Source organism: Peromyscus californicus, unplaced genomic scaffold (assembly GCF_007827085.1).
Source record: "Peromyscus californicus insignis strain IS unplaced genomic scaffold, ASM782708v3 Scaffold_14__1_contigs__length_90479793_seg_2, whole genome shotgun sequence".
In the NCBI taxonomy this organism is placed as follows: domain Eukaryota; kingdom Metazoa; phylum Chordata; class Mammalia; order Rodentia; family Cricetidae; genus Peromyscus; species Peromyscus californicus.
In genome coordinates, this window is record NW_026294436.1 from 20274001 (window position 1) to 20298792 (window position 24792).

General features: G+C 43.2%; 1 protein-coding gene across 2 annotated transcripts in view; it reads right to left on the minus strand.

Annotated features, from left to right (window-relative positions):
• Window positions 1-24792, minus strand: part of Zc3h11a (zinc finger CCCH-type containing 11A) — a 29913-nt gene that overhangs the window by 2272 nt on the left and 2849 nt on the right. Inside the window, exons 3-14 of one of the 2 annotated variants that reach the window (XM_052736978.1) lie at window positions 18588-18711; window positions 16681-16884; window positions 16455-16571; window positions 16150-16230; window positions 14785-14895; window positions 13664-13723; window positions 11438-11536; window positions 5898-6401; window positions 5175-5254; window positions 2608-2935; window positions 1034-1200; window positions 55-122 (exon numbers count right to left, since the gene is read on the minus strand). In XM_052736978.1, the coding sequence (XP_052592938.1) occupies window positions 55-122; window positions 1034-1200; window positions 2608-2935; window positions 5175-5254; window positions 5898-6401; window positions 11438-11536; window positions 13664-13723; window positions 14785-14895; window positions 16150-16230; window positions 16455-16571; window positions 16681-16884; window positions 18588-18711 (1943 nt within the window). Of the gene's footprint in view, window positions 1-54; window positions 123-1033; window positions 1201-2607; window positions 2936-5174; window positions 5255-5897; window positions 6402-11437; window positions 11537-13663; window positions 13724-14784; window positions 14896-16149; window positions 16231-16454; window positions 16572-16680; window positions 16885-18545; window positions 18712-24792 lie in introns of both variants that reach the window. The other variant, XM_052736977.1, reaches the window with a different exon arrangement.

Genomic DNA, 24792 nt, shown 5'->3' on the forward strand with positions numbered 1-24792 from the left:
TTTGACAAAGAGGAAAATCAGTAATGGCCTGGAGTTTGGTTAAGAAGACATTACCTGTCCTTAGGTTTTTCTGTCTCAGACATGGCGATGGATGTATCCTCAGAGAGAAGGGGGACCACAGCCTACAAAGGAAGAGGAAGGTAAAACTCCCTGAGAGTTATGCTTCTCTCGCTGGTGTTTGTATGGTGTGTGTGCGTGTGCGTGTGTATGTGCAAGGGCCCATGTGCGAGTATGTAGAGTTCAGAGAAGGCTGTCACGAGGAGTCCTCTATTCTCTCTCCTTCACTTCTGTGGGAAGTTAGTCTCTTACTGAACTTCAAGCTCATGGTTTCAAGTTATGCTGGCTGGCCAGTGATCTTTTGAGATACACCTGTCTCTATCCCTCAATGTTGTGGTTACAGGCAAGTGTATGGCCACACTGGCATTTTTTATGTAGGTGCTAAGGGATTCAAACTCAGGTGCTCATACTTGTTTAGCAAGCACTCTTAACCACTGAACCATGTCCCCAGACTTCAAGGCTTTTACAAGATTTTCTTTCTTTTTTTTTTTTTTTGGAGACAGGGCTTGACTATGTAGCTTTGGCTGTACCAGACTTGCGAAGGTAGACCAAGTTGGCCTTGAACTCAGAGTTCTACCAGCCTCTGCCTCCTCACTGTCTAGCTTCAAGTCAGGCCTTTTTTTCACCCCCAAGAGCGTATTTTCTTTTGTTGCCTTCTTAGAATCACAGCTAGTTTTTGGGTTTGGCGGTGGGGGTGTGGGGGTGTAACCTAGGATCTTGCACTGAGCTGTATCTTCAGCCCAGAGGCTACAGTTCTTTAATCCTAGGAACCCAAGAACCAATGATCTAGAGGCTGAGTATGTAAGTAAGCAAAATACCGCCTGCCTCTTCTCAAATCTCCAACCAGACTCTAGTTACTAGAGCCACAGTCTGAGGAGGCCAATGCTCAGGAAACGGCAGAAGTGTGAGACGCAAACAAACAGCCCAAGGGCAATCCTACCCGAGTCCAGTACCGCCGAAGTGGGGCAGTTCTTACCACAGCCGCTTTCTTGGCGGGGCTTTCCTGCAGGACACTGCTGGTGCTGAGCGGCCTCACAGCTGCAATGGCAGCCGGGTGCACCTCCACTGCCTTGCGTTTTGGAGCCAGTTTGGGAGATGAAACAACCTTGACCACAGACGGCTTCACATTTACTTTGGGTTTGGCTACAGGAGACAGAACATATCTGATTAGCAACCAGGTGATCTCTTTCACATCCTGAGTAACTAAGAATAGGATACAATGCCTTCAGTAGTAGAAATACCAAAAGAGTTGCCGGGCACGGTATACCCCAGCACCAGGAGACAGAGGCAGGAGGACCTCTGTTGAGTCTGAGGACAGAACTGTGAGTTCCAGGAGAGCCAAGGCCACAGAGAGACCCGGTCTTAAGAATAACAAAAAAAGCAATACCAAAGGAGCAAACTGCCTGAATCATACTCTTCATTCAATGTCACTATCATATGCCATGGTATCTCCTTCTGCAAAAGGAGAGGAAAGCTGACTGCAGCTGCACACCTGTAATCCCAGCACCCCGGAGGCTGAGGGAGAACTGAGTCTGAGGCCATCTGGGGATGGATAGTAAGACCCTATTCAAAACACCGGAAGAAAAGTGCACCACAGAAGTTCTGAATGGGGCTTTTATGTTTTTCTTTTTCTGAGACAAGGTCTCAGGTAACCCAGGCTACCCTCCAATCATGTGGGTGAAGATGACTATGAACTTCTGATCCTCCTGTTTCCACTTCTTGCTTCACCTCTTGAGAAGAGCAAGGATTTGGTGATTCTAATCATAAAACTTTGAATGTTTGTGGGACAGTAAAGAAAATAATAATGCTGTTTGGGTCTAGTGTCTTTGGATAAAGCAACAGAGGAAAAGAGTGAGCTCCATGATAACAGTATGCAGACGCACAGAAACAATCCAGAACATTCAAAGTACGTCCTGAAAGAGAATCCTCCTCCAGCAGCCATGGGACTCAAGCTGCCAAAACCCAAACTCAAACCCTCACCAAACAACTGGCTGACTTACAAGCCATGATGATGACTACCGAGGCACTCCACCTTGGTCGGCCTCTCTAGTGTAGCACAGCCTCTATTGGACTACCCAGACTTTACCATGAAAACCAATCTAATAAACCCCTCTTCTGCATTCATGCTACTGGTTCTGTTCCTCTAGAGAACCCTAACACAAACTGAGCTGGGATTACAGGTGTGTTTCACCAGACATGGTTTTTCTGTGCTGCTATAATGGAACCCAGGGCTTTGTGCATACTAGACAAGTACTAACAACTGAGCTACAGCTATAGCCCCAAAGAAGGCAAAACCAACCCACCAACCCACCCACCCACCCACCAACCAACCCACTCACCCACCCACCCACCAACCAACCCACCCACCCACCAACCCCTCCAGCAGTTAGTTTTAAGTTGTGAAAAAGAGCTCTGCCTAAGTTTCATCTCTGCAGATGACTGTATTACCACCTGTTGGTGTGACCTCGGTGCACACGAGATTCAACCCCATAGTTGCCAGTGACTGAGATTTGGTCATTGTGCTATGATAAAGGTAGCAAAATCACTCACCTTTACTCCTTTTTTCCAAAGTCTGTGCTGCACATTTCACATTCAGTATGGAGTCCCCGATTCCAGAGGTTTCTACCTCCCCCTTTTGGGACGACTTCGTGGGGAGCCGCTTAGCCAGGTGCCGTGTGATGCCTGATACAGCAGTGAGCACGGGCTTCCCCACCACCCGGGTAAAGTACGAGGCCCCGTCTCCGGGGACAGGCGTCAAGGCTGGCTTCTCCTTCTGTGAGGCTCCTGCCTCCTGCTCTTTCTCAGTGTGCTTCTCTCTGACAGTGTCACATCTATTGACTGGAATTTTTGTGGTATCACTTATGGTCTCATCTGAAGTCTGTGGAAAAATTCAATCAAAGAATTAAACCCTACTTTCTAATTTATAGTGCTGAGTGAATATCTAAGTTAGGCAGAGTATTACATGATTCAGAACAATAAGGAAGCTGATTATTTGATATTAAACAGAAGATATGCTGTTAAGTGTGAAAGATTGGAAATGAAGATGTATGAATCAATAAAAAAAACTAAGATTCTATTGGCTATGTAATTATGACCCCAAGAAAACACAAATGAGCTGGGCGGTAGTGGCGCATGCCTTTAATCCCAGCACTTGGGAGGCAGAGGCAGGCGGATCTCTGTGAGTTCGAGGCCAGCATGGTCTATAGAGCAGATCCAGGAAAGGCGCAAAGCTACACAGAGAAATCCTGTCTCGAAAAAACTAAAAAAGAAAGAAAACACAAATGATACTAATTAAGACACTATACATTAAGGTTTATGTCAAGATATTGTAACAACTGTGTGAAAATCTCAATGCCCAGAAAGACCTTCTAGTCACAAATTAGAATATTAGAGCCAGTAAAAAACGAACACCTTAAGGAATTACTAAAGCTAGAGCAAGCTGCAAAATGATATATTGTATATCTCTCAACCTGAGTTGAGTATTAAATCTGCTTATATAACAAAAAGCTTAAAGGAAAGGTAGGAGAAAAATTATTATAGCATTTATCCTTTGTTTTTGAGAGGAAAAAAAAAAAAAAAACTGACTGTGTGGCCCAGAATGGCCTCCACTAACGAGTGTCCTACCTCAGCCTTGCAGTCCCAAAGCCTAGGACAGACACAAGCTTGTGTCACCATGCCTAGGTTGTTCATTCTTTCTAAAGAAAAAAATCCTAGCTGAATGTGGTGGCACATACCAGTCATCATAGCACTGTGGTAGCAGAGGCAGGAGAATCAGTTCAAGGTCCTTGGCTACATAGCTAGCTTGAAGCTAGCCTGATCTATCTGAGACACCGTCTCGAAAAAGTGGGAGCTGGACAGATGGGTCAGTGGTTAAGAATACCTGCTGCTCTTGCAAAGAACCCAGGTTCATTTCCCAACACAGACATGTCAGTTCACAACCATCCTTAACTCCAGTTCCGGGGATCTGATGCCTTCTTCTGGCCTCTGCACACACCATAAACACACATGGTGCCACAGTGTGCATACATGCAGATATACATACATACACACATGTACATGTGTATGTGAACACTCACACACATAAAGTAAATAAATCTTGGGGAAAAAGGTCAAGTTTTACATGATGTGCAGCAAAACATTAACAGCCAGTTAAAAAACTATGAAAACAAAGAAAATTAACATACAGACAACTGTAAAAATCTTCTACAGATGCTGGGCAGTGGTGGTGCAAACCTATAACCTCAACAAACAGGAGGAAGAGGCAGGCAGATCTATGTGAATTGGAGACCGGTCAGGTCTACACAGTGAGTTCCAGGTCAGTCAGGGCCACATAGACCCTATTTTAAAAACCAAAAATCGGGGCTGGAGAGATGGCTCAGAGGTTAATGGCACTGGCTGCTCTTCCAGAGGTCCTGAGTTCAATTCCCAGCACTCACATGGTGGCTCAAAACCATCTGTAATGATATCTGGTGCCCTCTTCTGGTATGCAGGCATACATGCAGATAGAGAACTGTATATATAATAAATAAATCTAAAAACAAACGAACAAAAAAACTCATTAAAAAAAAAAAAAAAAAAACCCCAAACCAAACCAAAAAGAAACTTCCATAGAAAATGATGACCACAGTACTGGGCACTGTAGTGGAGGTTGTAATCTGCACTACGGAATGAGGCTGGCTGAGGCAGGCAGAGTTCAAGCAACATAGTGAGAAACTGTCTTCAAAACTCTCCAAAAGAAACTAAACAACAAGGCCGGGCGGTGGTGGCGCACGCCTTTAATCCCAGCACTCGGGAGGGGCAGAGCCAGGTGGATCTCTGTGAGTTCGAGGCCAGCCTGGTCTCCAAAGCGAGTTCCAGGAAAGGCGCAAAGCTACACAGAGAAACCCTGTCTCGAAAAACCAAAAAAAAAAAAAAAAAAAGAGATATTATCAACCAAATGGACCAAACGTATCTACAGAAACTAAACAACAAAACACGACCCAAAACGAAACAATGAAAACCATACTCAACCGACCAGTGAAACTGTTGACGGAAACTTAATGTACCCTCCAACTAAAAGCACACGTCATTCACCTCATCTCAGTCTGCCGAGAGCCCTATCTGACAGACAAGCTTACCTCACTAGGCTCTGTTTCAGTCACAGTGCTCTGAGAAGCTTCACTGCCTTCCAGCTCGAGGCTTTTCTCTTCTTTTGCACCTGTATTCACATTTAAAACACCATTGCTTTAATCAGGAGGTGAGGAATGAACTAAAATTAAAACGAGCTTTTCTGTCAACACAAGCTACCGATTCTGGGAAGAGGGAGCCTCAGCTGAGAAAATGTCTCTATCAGACTAGCCTGTGGGGCATTTTCTTGACTGGTAATTGATGCAGGAGGGTCCAGCCCACCATGGAAAGTGCCACCCCTGGGCAATTGGTCCTGGCTGTATAAAAAGGCAGACTGAGCACGCCATGGAAAGCAGACGAGTATGCAGCACTCCTCCATGGCCTATGCTTCAGTTCCTGCCTCCAGGTTTCTGTCTTGACTTCCCTCAATGATGGACTGGTGATCAGGAAATGTAAACCAAGTAATGCTCCCTAGCCCTGCTGCTTTTGGTCAGTGTTTAGAGTAGTAACGGAAACAAGAAACGCACGGCTAAGAGATGGGGCGGGCCTACAGAACCTCAAGAAAACACCCACACACCGTACCACTACAAACTGCTACTAGAAACAGCTTACTCTACTGAACCCGCTGCCTCCAATTCCCTCAGTTAAGAAAAGTTTGTCAAGAACCACCCAAGCTCCTGGAGGTCCTGTCCTGTGCTTTAGAACAGTCCTGCTGCTTGGAGGGCTCTACAGACCTGCTCTTTTGGTGATGCGGAGCAGCCTCCTTGCCCCAGGAACAGCCTCGGCTGGAGGCCGGGAGCTGACCCTGCTCTCAGAGCTTCGCTGTGCCCTCAGGGCCTTCTCCAGTTTGATTTCCTCTAGCGTCTTTATGTGCACCTCCTGCATAGACCTGGCTCTTCCGGCAGGCTCCTCGGGTTGTCCTTTGCTGACAGCGACAGGTAACAGACTCACTGTCTTCTTCACGTCAGTATCTGCTGCCAACTTGGGGCAACCTGTATCCTTTTTGGATTTCTGTCTCTCCATTTCCTGCTGCCGATGTTTCTTTTCAGCCAGGACCTCGGAGAAGGTTTTGATCCGCACTGAGGAAGAGCTTTTGGTTCCGGATGGAGACTCGTCAGTCCGGGAAGGCTCTTCTGTCTTCAGTGTGGTTTGCACTTCCCCACGTTTCTGACTGGCTCTTTCAAGAAGGATTTCTTCCAGTGTCTTCACGTGGATCTCACCAGCTTTGTTAACTCTCTCTGTTTTGGGAAGGAACATATATTTACACTCTTGTTTCTCAATGACTTATGATCTCTCTAAGAGTAGAAAATACAGGGAGAGGCATCAGCTGCCTCATGTACAGCATTAGGTTCACTCTCAATTGTAGACAACTGCAAGAAAATCTCTAGAGACAAACCTACTGACTGGTATTTCTATCCAGAAATACAACACAAATGGCTGAGAATCATTTATCAGTGGAGAAACCTGCACCATTATAAACCTTGAGTAAAAGGAGCAATGAGCCCTCAATTCACTCATATGTATATAAAACTTGCACTGGACACATGGCTAGAAATGGTACTAAGCCAAGCATCCCTCTGCCCAGGTATGGTCTATAGTCTGCCAAAACCCAGTAACTAAATGAGCTGTTGTCAAGTCCGGCAATGGAAACTGCTTTGAAGCACACAGTGAGAACATCAACCACCGTCTAGGAACTGGTCAAAGCAAACTTTCATGAAGTGACATTTAAAACACGAAAAGGAAAAGGGAAAATAAAACTGGTGACAAGACAAAACTAAACAAAACCCAAAGGCCACAAATCTGACCTGCACCCCCAGACCTCAAACGATCCTACAACTATTTAAAACAGGGAACAAATGTCACATTAGACAATCATTCTCATTACTGGAGGGCCAAGAAAAGAAATAATGAACTGATGTAGAATTAAAAGAGAGATGATACACATGCATGCATGCACGAACACAGACTAACCAGTAAGAGATTTTAACTAAAATTCAGAAACAAACTACACCCCAAGCTCCTAAATATAGCATGTTCTGGAACTTTGTGAACTTGATATTCCCCCACCAGTCTCATTTCTGTCTGTGTCTCTGTCTCTCTGTAACCCAGACTGGCCTACGAATCCCTGATATGACATAGTCCAAGTTAACCCCAAGTTTAGAGCAATCATCCTGCCTTAGCCTTGGGGATTATAGGCGTGAACCACGACTTCTGTTGCTCTTGTTTAAACAGAGAGTTTATTTAAAGGGTCAGTCTTAACTCAGCTCAGTTTGGATTCTCACCCTCCAGTCCAGTGAGTTTCTCTGGTGATACCACGATGAGAGTCCTGGAACTGCCAGAACCTCCAAACATACTGGATGACGCTTTCTGAGAACAACCAATGATAACCAAAGAGCAAAGTACTCACGACAAAGTAAGTACTCAAATAGTGAATTATCTCTTTATGTTTCCAGTGAGTAAGTCTTTTGTGATAGGGTCTTGCTGGGATTATGGTGACCTCAAACTCACCATTCTCCTGTCTCAGTTTAATGAGTACTGAGATAAAGGGCTACCACAACTTCCTTCTCATTAGATTTTTAAAATGATGGTGGGGCTGTAGAGATGGCTCAGTGGTTAAGGTTCCATTCCCAGCACCCACATGGCTGCTCACAACTATCTGTAACTCAAGTTCTAGGGGATCTGACACCCTCTTCTGACTTCTACAGACACCAGGCATACATGTGATGCACCTACACACAAGCAGACAATTCATACATATAAAATAAATAAATCTGAAAAAAGAATTGTAACTGTAGTTTTTTCTTCCATTTCACAATGACAATCTAATCTCAAAGTAATCAAAGAAAGTACATGGTTAATGGTGAACTGGAGACTTGTTTCTCATCCCTAACAAAATGTCATTGAAATTATAAAGACATTAAAAACAGAATTAAGCCGGGCGGTGGTGGCGCACGCCTTTGGTCCCAGCACTCGGGAGGCAGAGCCAGGCGGATCTCTGTGAGTTCGAGGCCAGCCTGGGCTACCAAGTGAGTCCCAAGAAAGGAGCAAAGCTACACAGAGAAACCCTGTCTCGAAAAACAACAACAACAACAAAAAAAAAAAACAAAAAAAAGAATTAATCTACACTAACAATGAGAAAAGAAGAATGCCACGATAGAGTAATCTTTAAGAATTTCTGTGAGGAATCTATTTCAGTAGATATGTTTAAACAGTAGATGTAACTCTAAAAGAACAGTCAAGCACTATTCTACTCACCAGCACAGCAGACTGTCAGGCCTAGGTTAACTAATATGCAAAGTAACAGTGAACAACGGAGAAATCACTAGGGTAGAAAATGGAAGGACTAGGGTAGAGGATACACCTCATTGAAGAATGCTTGCCTAGCATGCATAGGACCTGGCTTGATTTCCAGCATCTCAAAAACAAATACAGAAACAGAACTAAGCAAGCAAGCAAACAAGCAAAAATCCCAGATTCATTGGAAAACTCCAGAGCAGCCTAAGAAAAATTAAGCTGTTAAGGAAGGAAGGGAGGGAGGGAAGGAGATCAGAACAAAAATCTTTTGAAGACAAATGCCGAAATAAACTCATTTGAAAGACTAAGTAATGAAAAAGACAACGTTGTCTACAACCAGCCATTCAGGATAAGCGAACTATAGCCCACAGGCCAAATCTGGCTATACAGTTTCCTTGGAACACAGCCACTCAGTCATTTACATATTCACGTTACATATGGCTGCTTTCACACCACAGTGGCAGAACTGAGTAACTGTGACAGAGATTGTGGACCACAAAGACTAAAATATTTTTGTTTTTAAGGGTAGTAGGGATCAAACTGAGGGCACCACCATGCTAATCAAGTACTCTAGCACTTAGCTACTTCAAGCTTCAACTATTCACTACGTGGACTTAGAACAATAAAGCCAAGTTAGATTCAAAGGGTCCACTGAACCCCTGGCTTGCCAGCCAAGTGTGTTTACATCCACTACAGTGAAGTAATAGTACATCAATCAGGGAGACAGGAAACCCTAAACATTCTGGAGAATAAAGCTAAGAATGATAACTCACATCTGTAATCCCACCAGCATCTGGGAGGCTGTGACAGGAAGGTTGCCATGAATTTGAGGCCAGCCTGGACTACAGAACTGAGATCCTGTCTTAAGGAAAAGTGGTGGTGGTGGTGGTGGTTTTCTTACAGGAAAGTAAGAAGCTCAACATCAGACTCTCTCTTAAGGATGCTAGCATAAAATGATACAGAAATCAACTATGGTTGGATTAAGAAAGCCCAGAGATACAGAATTTAAAACTCTTCTATAAAAACTATCACATCAAATCCTGAATAGCATAAAGCAAAGCTGGGGGGATAGAGTACATGGTAGGTCAGCTGCCTAGCATGTGTGAAGCTCTAGGTTTGAAACTACAGCACCACAAACAACAACAAAAGCAGAGTATGTGAATATATGGATATTCACTTTATATATATATGCTCGTATAGTTCCCACTATTAAACAGAACTACTATTTACAGGAAGAATCTAAGAATATAAAGAAATTATTTTCTTTCTTTTTAGGGTCTCTACATAGCCATGGCTGTCCTGGAACTGAACGTGTAGGTCAGGTTGGCCTCAAATTCACTAAGATCTCCCCACCTGTTTCCCAAGTGCTGGGATTACCACCATATATATACACACACAAAGAAACTACCGTATTTTTATGTTGCCCTAAAACAAGGAGTGGCCCATGTTCTGTTCACTCTTTGTCATCTGACAGAATGCAACTGGCTATCTACTGCTTGGAAAATGACTTCTTCCCACCCTTTTTGGTAATGCTGACTGACCCCAGGGACCATGTACACCCTGTGACTTGATCTACATACCTAGCCTATTAGAACCTAACTGTCTACAACAGTTTAGCATATAATACAGCGTGCCTCTTACTGGATTTCCTCTTTTTTTTTTTTTTTTTTTCCTTTTTGGTTTTTCGAGACAGGGTTTCTCTGTGCTGTTTTGGTGCCTGTCCTGTCACTCTGTAGACCAGGCTGGCCTTGAACTCACAGAGATCCACACGCCTCTGCCTCCTGAATGCTGAGATTAAAGGCATGGGCCACTATACCCGGCCCCAACCCTTCTTCCTCTTCAGTTGGTTTTATTATTATCGTGTGTGTATGTGAGGACAGACGAATGTGCTCACTTAGGCCATGTATGGGTCAGAGGACAACTTTCAGGTGTCAGTGCTCCCCTATCCACTGGGGCTAGCTGCATGGATAAACACAGGCCATCACACTGCAGCAAGGACTTTGACCAGCTGAGCCATCTCACCAGCTCGATACCTTTAAAAGACCCTTGTAATAGTTTGTTACTCTATCAGAACAAGCTCAAATTCTCATACAAGGCTTTAAAAGATTCTAACCAAATTCCCTTTTCTTCTCTTGTTATCCTGCCCTTCATCTCAATTCCATGGTTTAGCAACCTTTAGTTCCTTGAGTGTATGATACTTCCTCAACTCTTTTCTTGAATACAAACCCTGGTTGTCTTAGTTTCTATTGCCGTGATCAAACACCAAGACCATCAACAACTTGGAGAGGAAAGGGTTTATTTAAGCTTACAACTCTCAGGTCACTCCACTGCTGAAGAAGTGAGGGCAGGAGCCTAGAGGCAAGAGCTGATGAAGAGGCCATGGAGGAATGCTACTTACTGGCTTGCTCCCCATGGCCTGCTCAAACCTGCTCCCTCATAATATGTGGTACCACCTCCCAGGGCCAGTACCACTCACAATGGGCTGGGCCCTCCCACCTAAGTCATCAATTAAGAAAAAGTACCACCTGCTTGCCCACAGGCCAATTTGGTGGGGATATTTTCTCAACTGAGTTCTTCCAAAACAGCTCTAGATTATGTCAAGTTGACTAAAACTAGCATGCACACTGGTCCTCCAACTTCACCCAGCCAATTCCTGCCTTTAGGTTTGAACTTCAATACCATTTCCTCTGTGATGTTTTCCCTAACAGAGCATAATGCTGGGCATGCTTCCCATGTGCTCTCTCTCACAGGAGCATGCATTGTTTTCCCTGTCACAGTACTGATCACAGTGTTGTGGCTATTCCTGTTCTTTCAGGAGCCTGTAATCTCCAGTGCTGACAAGTGTATAACACTGTTCAATGTTGACTACTTAGCATCAAGTCGAGGAAGCACTCAAGTGTTTGTGAGGAGTGAGCAGTGCCCAGCCAGCCTGACTTGTCACTGTTACAGACAGACAAACTGGGAGAAAGCAAGCACTTACCTTTCTTTGGTGCTTTATCAAGGTTAGTTTCTGGAGCTTCCACCTTTTTCCCCAGCCTCTGTGCAAGGCTTCGCTTTAATGGGGGATCACTGTCACCACCTACAAATAGGGAGATTTACTTTAAGATTTTAATCTTCAACCAAGTGAAACAAAAGAAAGAGCTAACAACAGACAATTAAGTTTTCTGTGTTTAAACGGCAATTGTTCGCCACCTTTTTAACTTAATGTTAAAAGCCAAAATGCCCTAGAAAGAAAAAATTAGGAGACCAAAAAATGTAAATACATGAAGAGATACTTTTCAGATAACTAAAATTCCATACAGAGGATCCTAAGCCCTGGCTGAAGCTAAGGCTCAAAGAGAGAGTGTCTTCACCGCTGGTGCTGGACAGTTTCATATCAGCTTAACAAGCTACAGATACCTGAAAGGAGGGAACTCACTTGAAAAAATGCCTCCATGAGATTTGGCTGTAGAGCAGGGCGGTGGTGGCGCACGCCTTTAATCCCAGCACTTGGAGGCAGAGGCAGGCGGATCTCTGGGAGTTCTAGGCCAGTCTGGGCTACAGAGTGAGTTCCAAGAGAGCCAGGACCACACAGAGAAACCCTGTCTTGAAAAACCAAAAAATCGAACTGTAAGGCATTTTCTTAATTAGGGGAGGGCTCGGCCCACTGTGGGTGATGCCATCCCTAGGCTGGTGGTCCTGGGTGCTATAAGAAAGCAGGCTGAACGAGCCATGGGGAACAAGGCAGTAAGCAGCACCCTTCCATGGCCTCTACATCAGATCCCACCTGCATCAGCCTTGCTGCAGTTCCTGTCCTGACTTTGTTGATGATGAACAGTGCTGTGGTGCGTGAGCTAAATGAACCCTTTCCTCCCCAGCTTGCTTTTTGGTCACGGTATTTTGTCACAACAATTGTAACCATAACTAAGAGACCACTAAACTTTGAATTCATAGTAAACTCAGTTTGGAAGAAAGTAAAAGAATTTACGATGCCTATTTTTTAAGATTTATTTTTATTTGTTATGTGCATGGGTGTTTTGCTTGCATATATGTTTGTGTTAGTGTGCCAGATTCCCTGGAACTGGAGGTGCAAACAGTTGTGAACTGCCATGTGTATGCTGGGAATTGAACTTGGGTCCTCGGGAAGAACAGCCAGTGCTCTTAACCCCTGAGCTGTATCTCTCCAGCCCCTTACAATGCCTATTATTCCTGAGGTATGAAGACTTAGAGTGGTAGTTAGATGATCAGATCATGCCTTTAAAAAATAGACAAAAAAAGGAAAAAAGAGAAGAAGGGATGAGGAGGGGGAGAGGGAAGAGGAAGAGGAGGAGAGGGAAGAGGAGGAGGAGGAGGAAGAAGAAGAAGAAGAAACAACCAACTGAAAATATCTAATATTCTCTAGCTTATCCAAGTAGAGACAAGGGTCTTGTAGTCTTGGCTGGCCTGGAAATAGCTATGAAGACCAGACTGGCCTTGAACTCACAAAGACCCTCCTGCCTCTGCCTCCCGAGTGCCAAGATTAAAGGCACGTGTCACCATGTCTGGCTCAAGCCTGTAATTACTAAATCTAGGACCTTCTAAAAAGTCAGTCATGGGCTGGAGATGGCTTAGCTCTCAACTAAAAAGAAAAGATTAGTCATGGTCATAATCTACTAAGTTAGAACACTTCAAACTGCTGTAGCACACACAGGAAATTTTATAATGTTGTCAGTCAAGAATACAGGCAGCCCAGCAGGTCAACACTGATGGTGCTTTGCTGTGGGATGGTCTGTATGGCAAATGTGTTGCTGATTGGTCAATAAATAAATCACTGATTGGCCCATGGCCAGGCAGGAAGTATAGGCGGGACAAGGAGGAGAATAAAGCTGGGAAGTGGAAGGCTGAGTCAGAGAGACACTGCCAGCTGCCACGATGACAAACAGCATGTGAAGATGCCAGTAAGCCACGAGCCACATGGCAAGGTATAGATTTATGGAAATGCATTAATTTAAGCTGTAAGAACAGTTAGCAAGAAGCCTGCCACGGCCATACAGTTTGTAACCAATATAAGTCTCTGTGTTTACTTGGTTGGGTCTGGGAGGCTGTGGGACTGGCGGGTGAGAGAGATTTGTCCTGACTGTGGGCCAGGCAGGAAAAATCTAGCTACAGTGCTTGTATGAAGAGACTCAACAAGGGAACATGTTAATGCACAAACACACAGACAGAAGACACACAAATTCTAACTCACCTACTGAAAATTTTCGTTTTCCCAGTCTCTCAGGAAGACTCAGTCTAACCCAGGGCTCTTCTGAAATGGCAAAAATAAAATGTTTTCACTGTTAGCTGATTCCTTTACATTCATATGAGCCTGCTAAGGAGGTATTTTGAAAATTACATCTCAGTCTTCTGTCACATTTAACAAGAAAATAATCAACAGTCTAATGAACATGCAACAGCATGGCATTATTAACAGTAGCCAAACATATGGACAGAGGCTCTGATTCTGGCCAAACTATCCTTGTGCACCTTGAAAAGCTACTTAACGTTATTACATGAGCAAGTAAGCCTTCTCTGAAATGTTTGTGGTTCAAATGGAACATTTAAACGTACAATTTAATGTATTATATTCCTATGCTACATAGTTTTATGTCAATTTGACAAGCTAAAGTCATCTGAGAGGAGGGAACGTCAATTAACAAAATGCCTCTATAAGATCAGGCTGCAGGCAAGCCTGTCATGCATTTTATTAATTAGTGATTAATGGAGGAATGCCCTCTGTGGGTGGTGCCATCCCTGGGCAGGGTGGTCCTGGGTTCTATAAGCAGGCTGAGCAAGCCATGTGAACTAGCCAGTAAGCAGCACCCCTCCATGGCCTCTGCATCAGCTCCTGCCTCCAGGTTCCTGTCCTGACTTCCTTTGATGATGAAGAGCAATATAGAAGTGTAAGTCAAATAAATTCCTTCTCTCCCCAACTTGCTTTTGATCATGGAGTTTGATCATAGCTACAGTAACCCAAACTAAGACAATTCCTTATTAGGTTTACAACAATTCAGTAAAAAGGCTGATATTTTTCCTATCACTCTAAATATATAACAACATTCTTTACTCGAAATGAGCATCCAATAAACTTGCTGAAGCAAAGAGAACATGTTAAATTAGACACACATAAATGTGAGACTGCCTGAGCAAGAAAGGATTCTAACTTTTTAAACAACAGGATCAAATGTACAAATTTTCATCCTTATAGATGATCAAAATACTTCAGGTTCTCCAAAAACTCCAAAGGGCACGAACATATTACTCAGGGGCTTTGTGTTCCCAACTACATAAAAGTAGACCCCAGTCCTCTGGAGACCTACTATACCGCACCTTGTTTGCTTGAGAGAGTTACTGTCCTCACCACAGTCCGAACATTCTCCTTTTCAGGGCCTGGATTGGACTGAGGCTGATGTAAAGCGCTCGAAACTCCTGAGGAGCTTTCTGAATGAGAAAAGTCAAATAAATAACCTATGGAAAATAAAGCTAGTCCAAGTCAAGAATCTCTGTCCGATGAACGTCAGGTCCAATGCAGACTGCTCTGCTGTCTGAATGCTGTCTCAAGCAGACACTCAACCTCCTCTTTACCAGAAAGGCTAACAAGACTCTAAAGCTAAGGCAGAAGCATGTTTTAACCTTCAGCACTTGCACCCCATCATTCCCATCTGCAAAACAAGGTTCCTACAGAGTAAGCTTTATGGACAGACTCCTCTGAACCAACTTTTACTATATTTAGTATATCCTTAGCTATGACTACATTTTAGAGTAGGAAATCTACATCACCTAGGTTGAGGCAAGCTCCAGAAGAAAATCTTAGCAGCTCTTAAGAACCCCCTTGTGCCGGGCAGTGGTGGCGCACGCCTTTAATCCCAGCACTTGGGAGGCAGAGGCAGGCGGATCTCTGTGAGTTCGAGGCCAGCCTGGTCTACAGAGTGAGATCCAGGAAAGGCGCAAAGCTACGCAGAGAAACTCTGTCTCAAAAAACCAAAAAAAAAAAAAGAACCCCCTTGTATCTAATGATACTTTCTTGTAGGAGGCTGTGTGTACACATGGAGCTAAGAGATCAACTTTTGTATCCTTCCTCAGAGACAGCATCTTATAAGGACCTGGAGTTAGCTGATTAAACTAGGCTGGCTAGTCAGCAAGCCCCAGGGATCCTCCTGTCTGTCTCCCCAGCACACATCCATGTCTGGCTTATTTACCTGGTGCTAGGGCTAGAGGCAGGTCCTCAGGTTTGTGGAGCAGACTCTTTACTGACAGCCATCTCCACAGGCCCCGGAATATGCCTCTTAACTGCTGCTCTTTACTTACAGTTACAGATCTCAAGATACAGCCCTGCATGGTGGTGCGCGCCTTTAATCCCGGAACTCGGGAAGCAGAGGCAGACGGATCTCTGTGCGTTTAAGGCTGGCCTGGTCTACAGAGTGAATTCCAGGATGGCCAGAGATACATATCGAGATCCTATCTCAAAAAACAATCAATCACTCTCAAGATGTACAGGTCTCTTTATATTATCATAAGGTTCTAGCTCTGAACAGTGAGGACTGAAACACAGCTCCAGGAGGTTTGTGTTTCACTCTATACAAGCCATAGAAATGAGAATCTGTCTTTGCTAGATTTGGCTGTTGCTGTCAGAAGTATCGATTAGTCTTGTCAGGCAACATGCAAGTATTCATGCCAAAACTTGTGATGACTTACCACCTTGCTTCTTGGATTTTTCCTTCATTTTCTTTGATTTAATTTCCTCAAGAGTTTTTATTCCAAAATTCAAACATTCACCTGGGAAACCCAAGAGGGAAACCACGTGAGGAACTACAGCCTTTTTCTCTGCATTTTCTCTGCAGCCATTCCAGTACTTGGAGTAAATGACTTAGAAGGAAGTATGTGTCAGTATGCAGACAGCGTATCCGCTAGGAAAAGCTAAGTGACTGCACTGAGTTTTGAAGGTAGTTAAAACAGCCAGTGACACTTCACGGCTGAGAGGCAGCTCAGCCTCTGCGTACCTTGCTTTAAAGCGACTCCGGGTTTCCGGGCAGAAGCCACTCGGAGTCCATTGTGAACCTCAGGAGTTGGCTGCAGGGCAGGCGTCTTGCTTTCATCGCCCTCCTCAGAAAACTGATCTGGATATCCACATTTAAGACAAATTTCCAGTTAAGACCAAGACCAAGTAAGACATTACATTATTTGCCTGAAAAAAAAAAAAAAAAAAGAGGGGGGGGCTAACCGTACCATCATCGTCTTCATCATCATCGGCAGCATTGATTACAACGGGTGGATGCGTGGGGCTAGGGACATTTTCTGAACTTTCTACTTTCATTACACTCCGCAGTTGAGGGGAGGGATTAGACTGGACCGACAGCTTGTTCTGTTGAACTGTGAGCTGGCTAGCCTTTACTTCTTCTTCTTGCAACTCAGGCACAGTGGGTAACACAGCTAAACATTTAAAAAAAAAAGACATAAATTTATAGTAGAGAATTATAATCCCAACTCAACAAAAATCTCTGTCTTTTTGGTGCATTTTCCTTAAGAACGTATGCTTTTTTAAAACTTAATTTTCCCATTTCCATTCTATAATTCTCCATGAAGAAAAAAGTATTTTGAGCCGGTAACTCTTTATTGTAGATAAACAGATGGTAGGAACTGAAAGCGGTAAACCCAAGAGTTAGTTCCAAATTCTAAACATTTCATTTTAAGTTGAGATTCTAGAATTTTCTGCTTGGCACAAAAAAACATAGATCATCTGCCTCTGCTTCCCCAGCTGGGATTAAAGTATGTGTTACCAACTTCTGGATCTTTTTCTTTTTGTGATAATGTCTTGCTATGTAACTTAGGCTGGTCTTCACACTCTAGTTCTTCCTGCCTTAGCTTTCTGAGTGCTAAAATCACAGCCACCTATCACTGAGTGGCTCTTTGGTGGCCAAAGGAAATTGGCCCACTAGGAAATTACTTTAAAAGGGGCTTTGGAGGGGCCAGTGAGAAGACTGCACAGGGAAAGATACCTGCTGCCAAGCCTGATAACTTGAATTGGACCTGAGGACCCACATGGTGGACAGAGAAAATCTAATCTCTCCAAGAGGTCCTCTGACCTCCACACGCATTTCACAACATGTGTATACACACACACTCAAGATATACACAAAGTATTTATATATAAAAATTATTTTAAAAGATATTTTGAAAAGAAATCACAGATTTTTGTGGAGTCAGGATTCATTTTAGGACTGAGAATAGATAAAATTCAGCAGTAGAGGGCTTGTCTAGCATGTTTGAAATCCTTAGTTTGGTCCCTAGCCCTGGAACAGCGGGGATTTTTTTTTTTTTTTTTTAAATTTAAGATAGCCTACATCAAATTTTTTTTTTTATTTTAGCTAGGCTATAAAAAGCTGAACTAAGCCGGGTGGTGGTGGCACACGCCTTTAATCCCAGCACTCGGGAGGCAGAGCCAGGCGGATCTCTGTGAGTTCGAGGCCAGCCTGGGCTACAGCGTGAGATCCAGGAAAGGCGCAAAGCTACACAGAGAAACCCTGTCTCGAAAAACCAAAAAAAAAAAAAAAAAAAAAAAAAAAAAAAAAAAGCTGAACTAGTTAGTATGTGAGGTATTATGGTGAATGCCTTTAATCCCAACACTCAGGAGACTAAGGCAGGAGAATCACAACTTCTAAGCCAGTTTAGGTTACAGTGTATAACTCTGTCTCCATCATAGAGTTAGATGGCTGTACTTTTGGCTTTGTGGGCCATATGGTCTCCTTTCTCAACTACTTAACTCTGCAGTATTAATACAAAACAGGCCACAATATGTAAATGGATGGCCAAAGCCATATGTAGTAAACCTTCATCTTACAGAGCAGGCAGAGGACCCAATTTCCAACCCCTGGTCTGGAGAATTAAATTCTTTTGAAAACATCTATGGGTTTGGTAAGAAAATAAGAATGAAACAAGTATTATATTATACAGTAATATAATCTGACATGACAGAAACATTTGGTTCTCTCTGGATACTTATCACCTAACCTCTCTAAGGTTTTATTTCTTCATTATATAGTAGAAATAGTACTGTTCTCACTGGATTAAAAGTGTGAATAGCAGGTGCTCACTGAATAGCAACTGTTCCCTTTTAGAATCAAAACCAATCTCACTTCTGCTTGGAGGTAGGAACAGTCCATCAACGTAACGACCTCTGTTGTGATGGAAAGCACAGTTTAGTTTTTGACATCCCACTGGCTGATTTTCCCAATAACAAGGAATTTCACTTCGTTTTTTCTGTAAGAGAAAAACATTGTTAAAAAACATTAATCTTGTTAAAAAAACAAAATAAAAAATACAAGTTAAAAAATGAAGTAAGTCCTACATTAATTCTGTGATTGGTTTTCAAAGTAAAGTTCAAAACCCCAATACAGAAGGTCATGTTTAGCAAGAGAAAGGCTACCGAAGTGATACTCAGGCCCTGTGGAGAAATGGAAGAGGCTGTACTTTCCTCCTGTCTTCATCCTGAAAGCCCTGAATGGCCACACTTGATGTAGAGAAGCAGGATAATACAGTAGTTAAGAATATAGAGTAAGGCCGGGCGATGATGGTGGTGGTGGTGGTGGTGGCGGCGGCGGCGGCGGCGGCGGCGCACGCCTTTAATCCCAGCATTGGTAGCCAGAGGCAGGCGGATCTGTGTGAGTTCCAGGCCAGCCTGGTCTACAGAGTGAGTTCCAGGACAGCCAAGGCTACACAGAGAAACCCTGTCTCAAAAAAAAAACAAACAAAAAACAAACCAAGAATATAGAATATTATAATAATTTTCCTTCCTATTAAGTTACTTAAGGGCCTTATGACCACAGACAACTAAACACCTGGTCAGCCTCACTTTCTTAGCTACAAAATGTGAATTGCATATGTGTGCACATGCAGGTATTAGTGTGGAGGCCTGAGCAGGACATCAGCTATCTTCCTCTACTGCCCTCGACCTTACTACACCAGGAGTAGGGTCTCACACTGAAACTGAAGCTCATTCCAGGTAGGCTGGCCAGCCAGCAAGTCCCGAGGATGCCGTCTCTGCTCCCAACACTGGGCTTGTATCTTAAGTACAGCCATGGCCAGCTTTGTACGTGGGCACTGGGCATTCAAACTCAGGTATCCTTTGATTGTACAGCACATGCTAATTTAGCCAGTGAATCATCTTCCTAGGCCCTGAATTAGTGAATACTACACCAATGTTTCCAAGGGAAATAGCCAGGTCCCATGATGCTCTACATCTAAAATATTTTCATCAGCCAGCCAATTCATAATCTTGTTTCATGTGTTTCTATTTAAAGACTGTTTTGCTGGATATGGTGGCACACACTTTTAATCTCAGCCCTTGGGAGGCAAAGGCAGGGGGATCTCTCTGAGTTTGAGGACAGCCTGGTCTACATAGTAAGTTCTAGGACAGCCAAGGCTACACAGAGAACCTGTCTCAAAAAACAAGCAAGCAAAGAAAAAACAAACAAACAAACAAAAAAAAACAAAGAGATTCTATTTAATATATACTGATTATTAATATGAAACCAACAACCAACAGCACTATAAAACTCTTGCCCGAATAAGGCTTACAAATAGTCACACTGTCATATTTTCTAGTAAAGCACATCACAGCTCTCCTCTAATTAGAAACATGATTTAGGACTTTAGCACTATGTGTTGGCCTATTTCTCGGTTAGGGTGTCTCTTTTCTTCCTTTTGGTGTACATGCTATGCAAGTATACCACCAACGAGCTATATCCCTAGCCCTAAGGCACTGGGGATACTTTTTAAAAGCAAAATAATCAATATAGAACACCAAACTGAAAAAATCATAGTAGCAAGCAGCCTTCAATCAAGGACACCTGATTATATTTATATATATTATGAGAGCTCAATCAGAAAGGCAGTTTGTCACCCTATTTCACCTCACCTGGAGACACACATCAGGGGATTTATGTATTTATCCCTGAACATCTTTGAGAGAGCATAAAATATGCAAGTACTGATTTGGGAATTACCAGTACATTTTATCAAGCACACAAATTATTGACTCCATAAATGACAGACTGTAAGGGGTATGCTGGGAAAAGAGTCCTTGTAGCTCACTGCATCTCCACACATCCACAATGCAGGGTTCTCCATTACACTTACAAAGATATAGTTTAAATGCACATACAAGCAAATACAAGTACAAATCTTTCCCTTCTTCTATGCTATTTCAACTTTTTTTAGATTTATGTATTTTTGTGTGAGTGTTTCGCCTGCATGTACATATATGCATCACATAGCTGCCTTGTGCCTTCAAGTTAAGAAGAGGAATCCATTAATCCCAGCACTCGGGAGGCAGAGCCAGGCGGATCTCTGTGAGTTCGAGGCCAGCCTGGGCTACCAAGTGAGTTCCAGGAAAAAGGCGCAAAGCTACACAGAGAAACCCTGTCTCGAAAAACCAAAAAAAAAAAAGAAGAGGAATCCAGAAGAAGGCATGGGATCCCCTGAACCTGGAGCTGGGATGGTTGTGAGCTGCTGTTACGGATGCTAGCGTCCGTACTTGGGTCCTCTGCAAGACAACAAGTGCTCTTAACTACTGAACAATCTCTCCTTCTATTTTATGCATGCTGTTCCACTCCCTCTACATTTTCACTTAATATATCCTGATCCTTCCTTATCAAATAATTAAGTGTCCATTTTAAATTCTTAAATTCTTGTTAACTGCTGCCCACCCCTCCACAGTATGAAGATAGGAAAGCTGCGATGTTTCCAGCATTTTACAAACTGCTGCAATGGTAATTCTGATGTACTTTGTTTGGCACATTGAGTACAATGTGCAAATATTTAGTTCTCTTCAGGCACAAGTAAGTCTATACAAAAAAATATTAGCATGCCCATACTGCTTGGTTGGCAGCTGAGCACATGCCTCTTAGAGTACTTCCTAAGTTAAGTGATGGAGTGGGGAAGGAAAGATCCACTAGAGCTAGACTATTTGTACCAAGGATATGGCTCATGCTGAACATCTGAATGTGAGATTTGGGTACCTCAAACAGATGGTGGATGATTAGCTTCTAAGTAGACTTTCCATGGGAGAATGCTGCAGTGAGTTGCTACATTTCACTTCAGGGGAAAGAATACATTCTGGACAACCCCAACAGGAGGAAGTCAGTCTAAAGAAACCCCACAACAATTACACAGACTCCACAATCCTCTTCTCTTGTGATGGGAAGTATATCCTTACTCTTGTGATAGTTCCTAGATGGGATATTCTGGAGACCTGTTCTTAACTACTTCCTAGGAGTTATGCCAAGGTAGAACCTGAGTTTTCAAAAGTTACAGAGTAGTATTTCTTGATTAATTTAATGAATACCTTGCTATTTGTCTGGTAGGCAACTCAGAAAGCAGTTAAGAAATAACGAGAAACTGGGAACCAGACTGGAGTAGCTTTATGAACCCTGGCACATAAATTACACATTCACTCTCTTCTTCCTTCTTTCTCTCTACATCCCCTACTTAACAACTGAATTGAAAGTCAACTTTGAAGGAATCAGGCACTCATTTGAAACAGGAAAAGCAAAGTGGCCCAAACCAAGATTCTACTGGAACCCATGGAGGGTTAGGAAGACACTGTACCAGAGGATGGTCTATGAGTGTTGAGAGGTGAAGTAAGGCTTCTGGAGAAGGGATTCCAACGAGTGTGAAGAGAGTGGATTCACGGAAGCTGTGTGGAAGGGTATCAAAGGCAGACTGACCAAGATAGGCAGTCCTTATGAGAGAAGCTGGCAGCCAGCAGCAGATAAGTGGAGTGAGGAAGCAGCTCACGTAAGGGAGGGGCCTAGCACAGCCAGAGCCCAAGGGCATGAAGAGTGAGGGCCTCAGCAGGAAGACAGTCCAAGCATGAAGAGGAAGGGGTCTTTAAAATGGAGCTGGGGAAGGACTGCCACAGGGTACTAGAGTCAAAAAAAGTGAGACAGGTAACACTATGAAGCAGCAGCGTCTTGTGACGTCAGACCTAAAAGGGACCTGACCAAAGAAGTCCAAGTATTAAGGACTATGGAAACCAAGTTTCTTGCTTTTGAGAAAACAGTAACAAAGGAAACCTAGACTACATCCTGGTATTGATGAGCTGGAAACACTGATGTGACTTTGTATCTTTCAATATGTAGACTCAAAGCAATGCATACTTATATATCACCTACTTCTCTCTCCACTAAGGACTTGAAAAGCAATAATATCCTAGGAACAGACCAAAGCTTAGCGCCTATGCTGTGGGATGGTCTGTATGTCAAGTGTGTTGCTGATTGGTCAGTAAATAAATCACTGATTGGCCAGTGGCTAGGCAGGAAGTATAGGCGGGCCAAGGAGAATAAAGCTGGGAAGTGGAAGGCTGAGTCAGAGAGACACTGCCAGCCGCCACGATGAGAAACAGCATGTGAAGATGCCGGTAAGCCACGAGCCACATGGCAAGGTATAGATTTATGGAAATGGATTAATTTAAGCTGTAAGAAAAGTTAGCAAGAAGCCTGCCACGGCCATACAATTTGTAACCAATATAAGTCTCTGTGTTTACTTGGTCAGGTCTGAGCGGCTGTGGGACTGGCAGGTGAGAGAGATTTGTCCTGACTGTGGGCCAGGCAGGAAAACTCTAGCTACACGCCTATCTACCCTTCTTCACTGGAAAGAACCAATACATCTTTTTTTTTTTTTTTTTTTCGAGACAGGGTTTCTCTGTGTAGCTTTGCGCCTTCCCTGGATCTCGCGCTGTAGACCAGGCTGGCCTCGAACTCACAGAGATCCGCCTGCCTCTGCCTCCCGAGTGCTGGGATTAAAGGCGTGCGCCACCACCGCCCGGCTCGGCCAATACATCATTTTTAAAAGAGGAGATTCCAGAGCTGGAATAGGAAAACTACAAAGATTACAAAGCCTAGAAAAAAGCAAAAAGTGTTCAAAGAATGATGGGTGGTAAGGACCATCCCCCCCCCACACAAAATAAACAATAAGTCAGCTTGAAGATCTCTTATAGGCTAAACTGAATAGTAACAGATATAACACATTAAGTAAAACAGAAAATCATTAATTCACACTAACACAGATTTGGGGAAGATCCAGTTTGATGAGAAATGGGCTATCTACAGTTTCAAAGTATCACTTCACAAAGTACTTCAAAAATAGGGATGGGCCGGGCGGTGGTGGCGCATGCCTTTAATCTCAGCACTTGGGAGGCAGAGGCAGGCGGATCTTTGTGAGTTCGAGGCCAGCCTGGTCTACAGAGCGAGTTCCAGGAAAGGTGCAAAGCTACACAGAGAAACTCTGTCTTGAAAAACAAAAAAACAAACAAACAAAAAACTGGGATGGTAAAGTGGTTCAGTGGGGAAAGGCATCTGCTGCCAAGCCTGATGACAAGTTTTATCTCTGGGGCCCACATGGTAGAAAAGGAGACTTGTAAAAGTCCTCCTCTGAACCCCACATACACATGTACATGTATACACATATAGTCACACACACACACACTTTTTTTTTAATTATTAAAAATTTATAGTGAAGCAATGTGGTAGGTACTGTGATAAAAAGTTAAACACAGTAATGGGAAATTTAAATTGTATGCTACCTTACAGTACACAATAAAAAGAATATTGCTTTTGTGATGTCCTCTAAAATATATACAATCTTAGGGGAGCTGAAGAGATGGCCCCGTGGTTAAGAGCATTACTGTTCTTGCAGAGAACCCAGGTTTAGTTCCCAGCACCCACATGGTGGTTCACAACGATCTGTAACTCCAGTACCAGGGGATTCAACTGGACCCTCTTCTGACTTCTGATGACACTGCACCCATATGATGCAGACACATCCAATTAATTACAAAAGAGACATAGACAAGCATAATTTAGTAATGAAAATATACAAATAAACCAACTTAAGAGGCATTTTACAGAATAGTTGCCCTAAAACCATCATGAAAGACCAAGAAAGGCTGAATACTCCTCAAATGAATGAGACTAGAGTATCACACCATAAGAAATGTGTGAATGTGGCCTTGCTCCTTCAATAGAAAATATTATCAGACAGCGGGCAAACTTTCCCGAGGACAAACTTAAGTTACCAGTTCTCCTTTCTAATTTCCACAGCTATGTTACCATTGTACAGGAGAATGCCTTCCTTGTTTGTAGGAAAGACTCAAAGTACTGGATATAGAGAATGGCAGTAACTGATCCTTAAATGGCTCAGGAAAAAAAATTATACCAAACTTACATTTTTTCCCTGAGTTTGTAACTTTTTAAAAAGATCTGTTTTATTTTCTGTGTCTGAGTTTTGCCTACACGTATGGATGTGTACTACACTTTGTGACTAATGCCTGTGGAAGTCAAA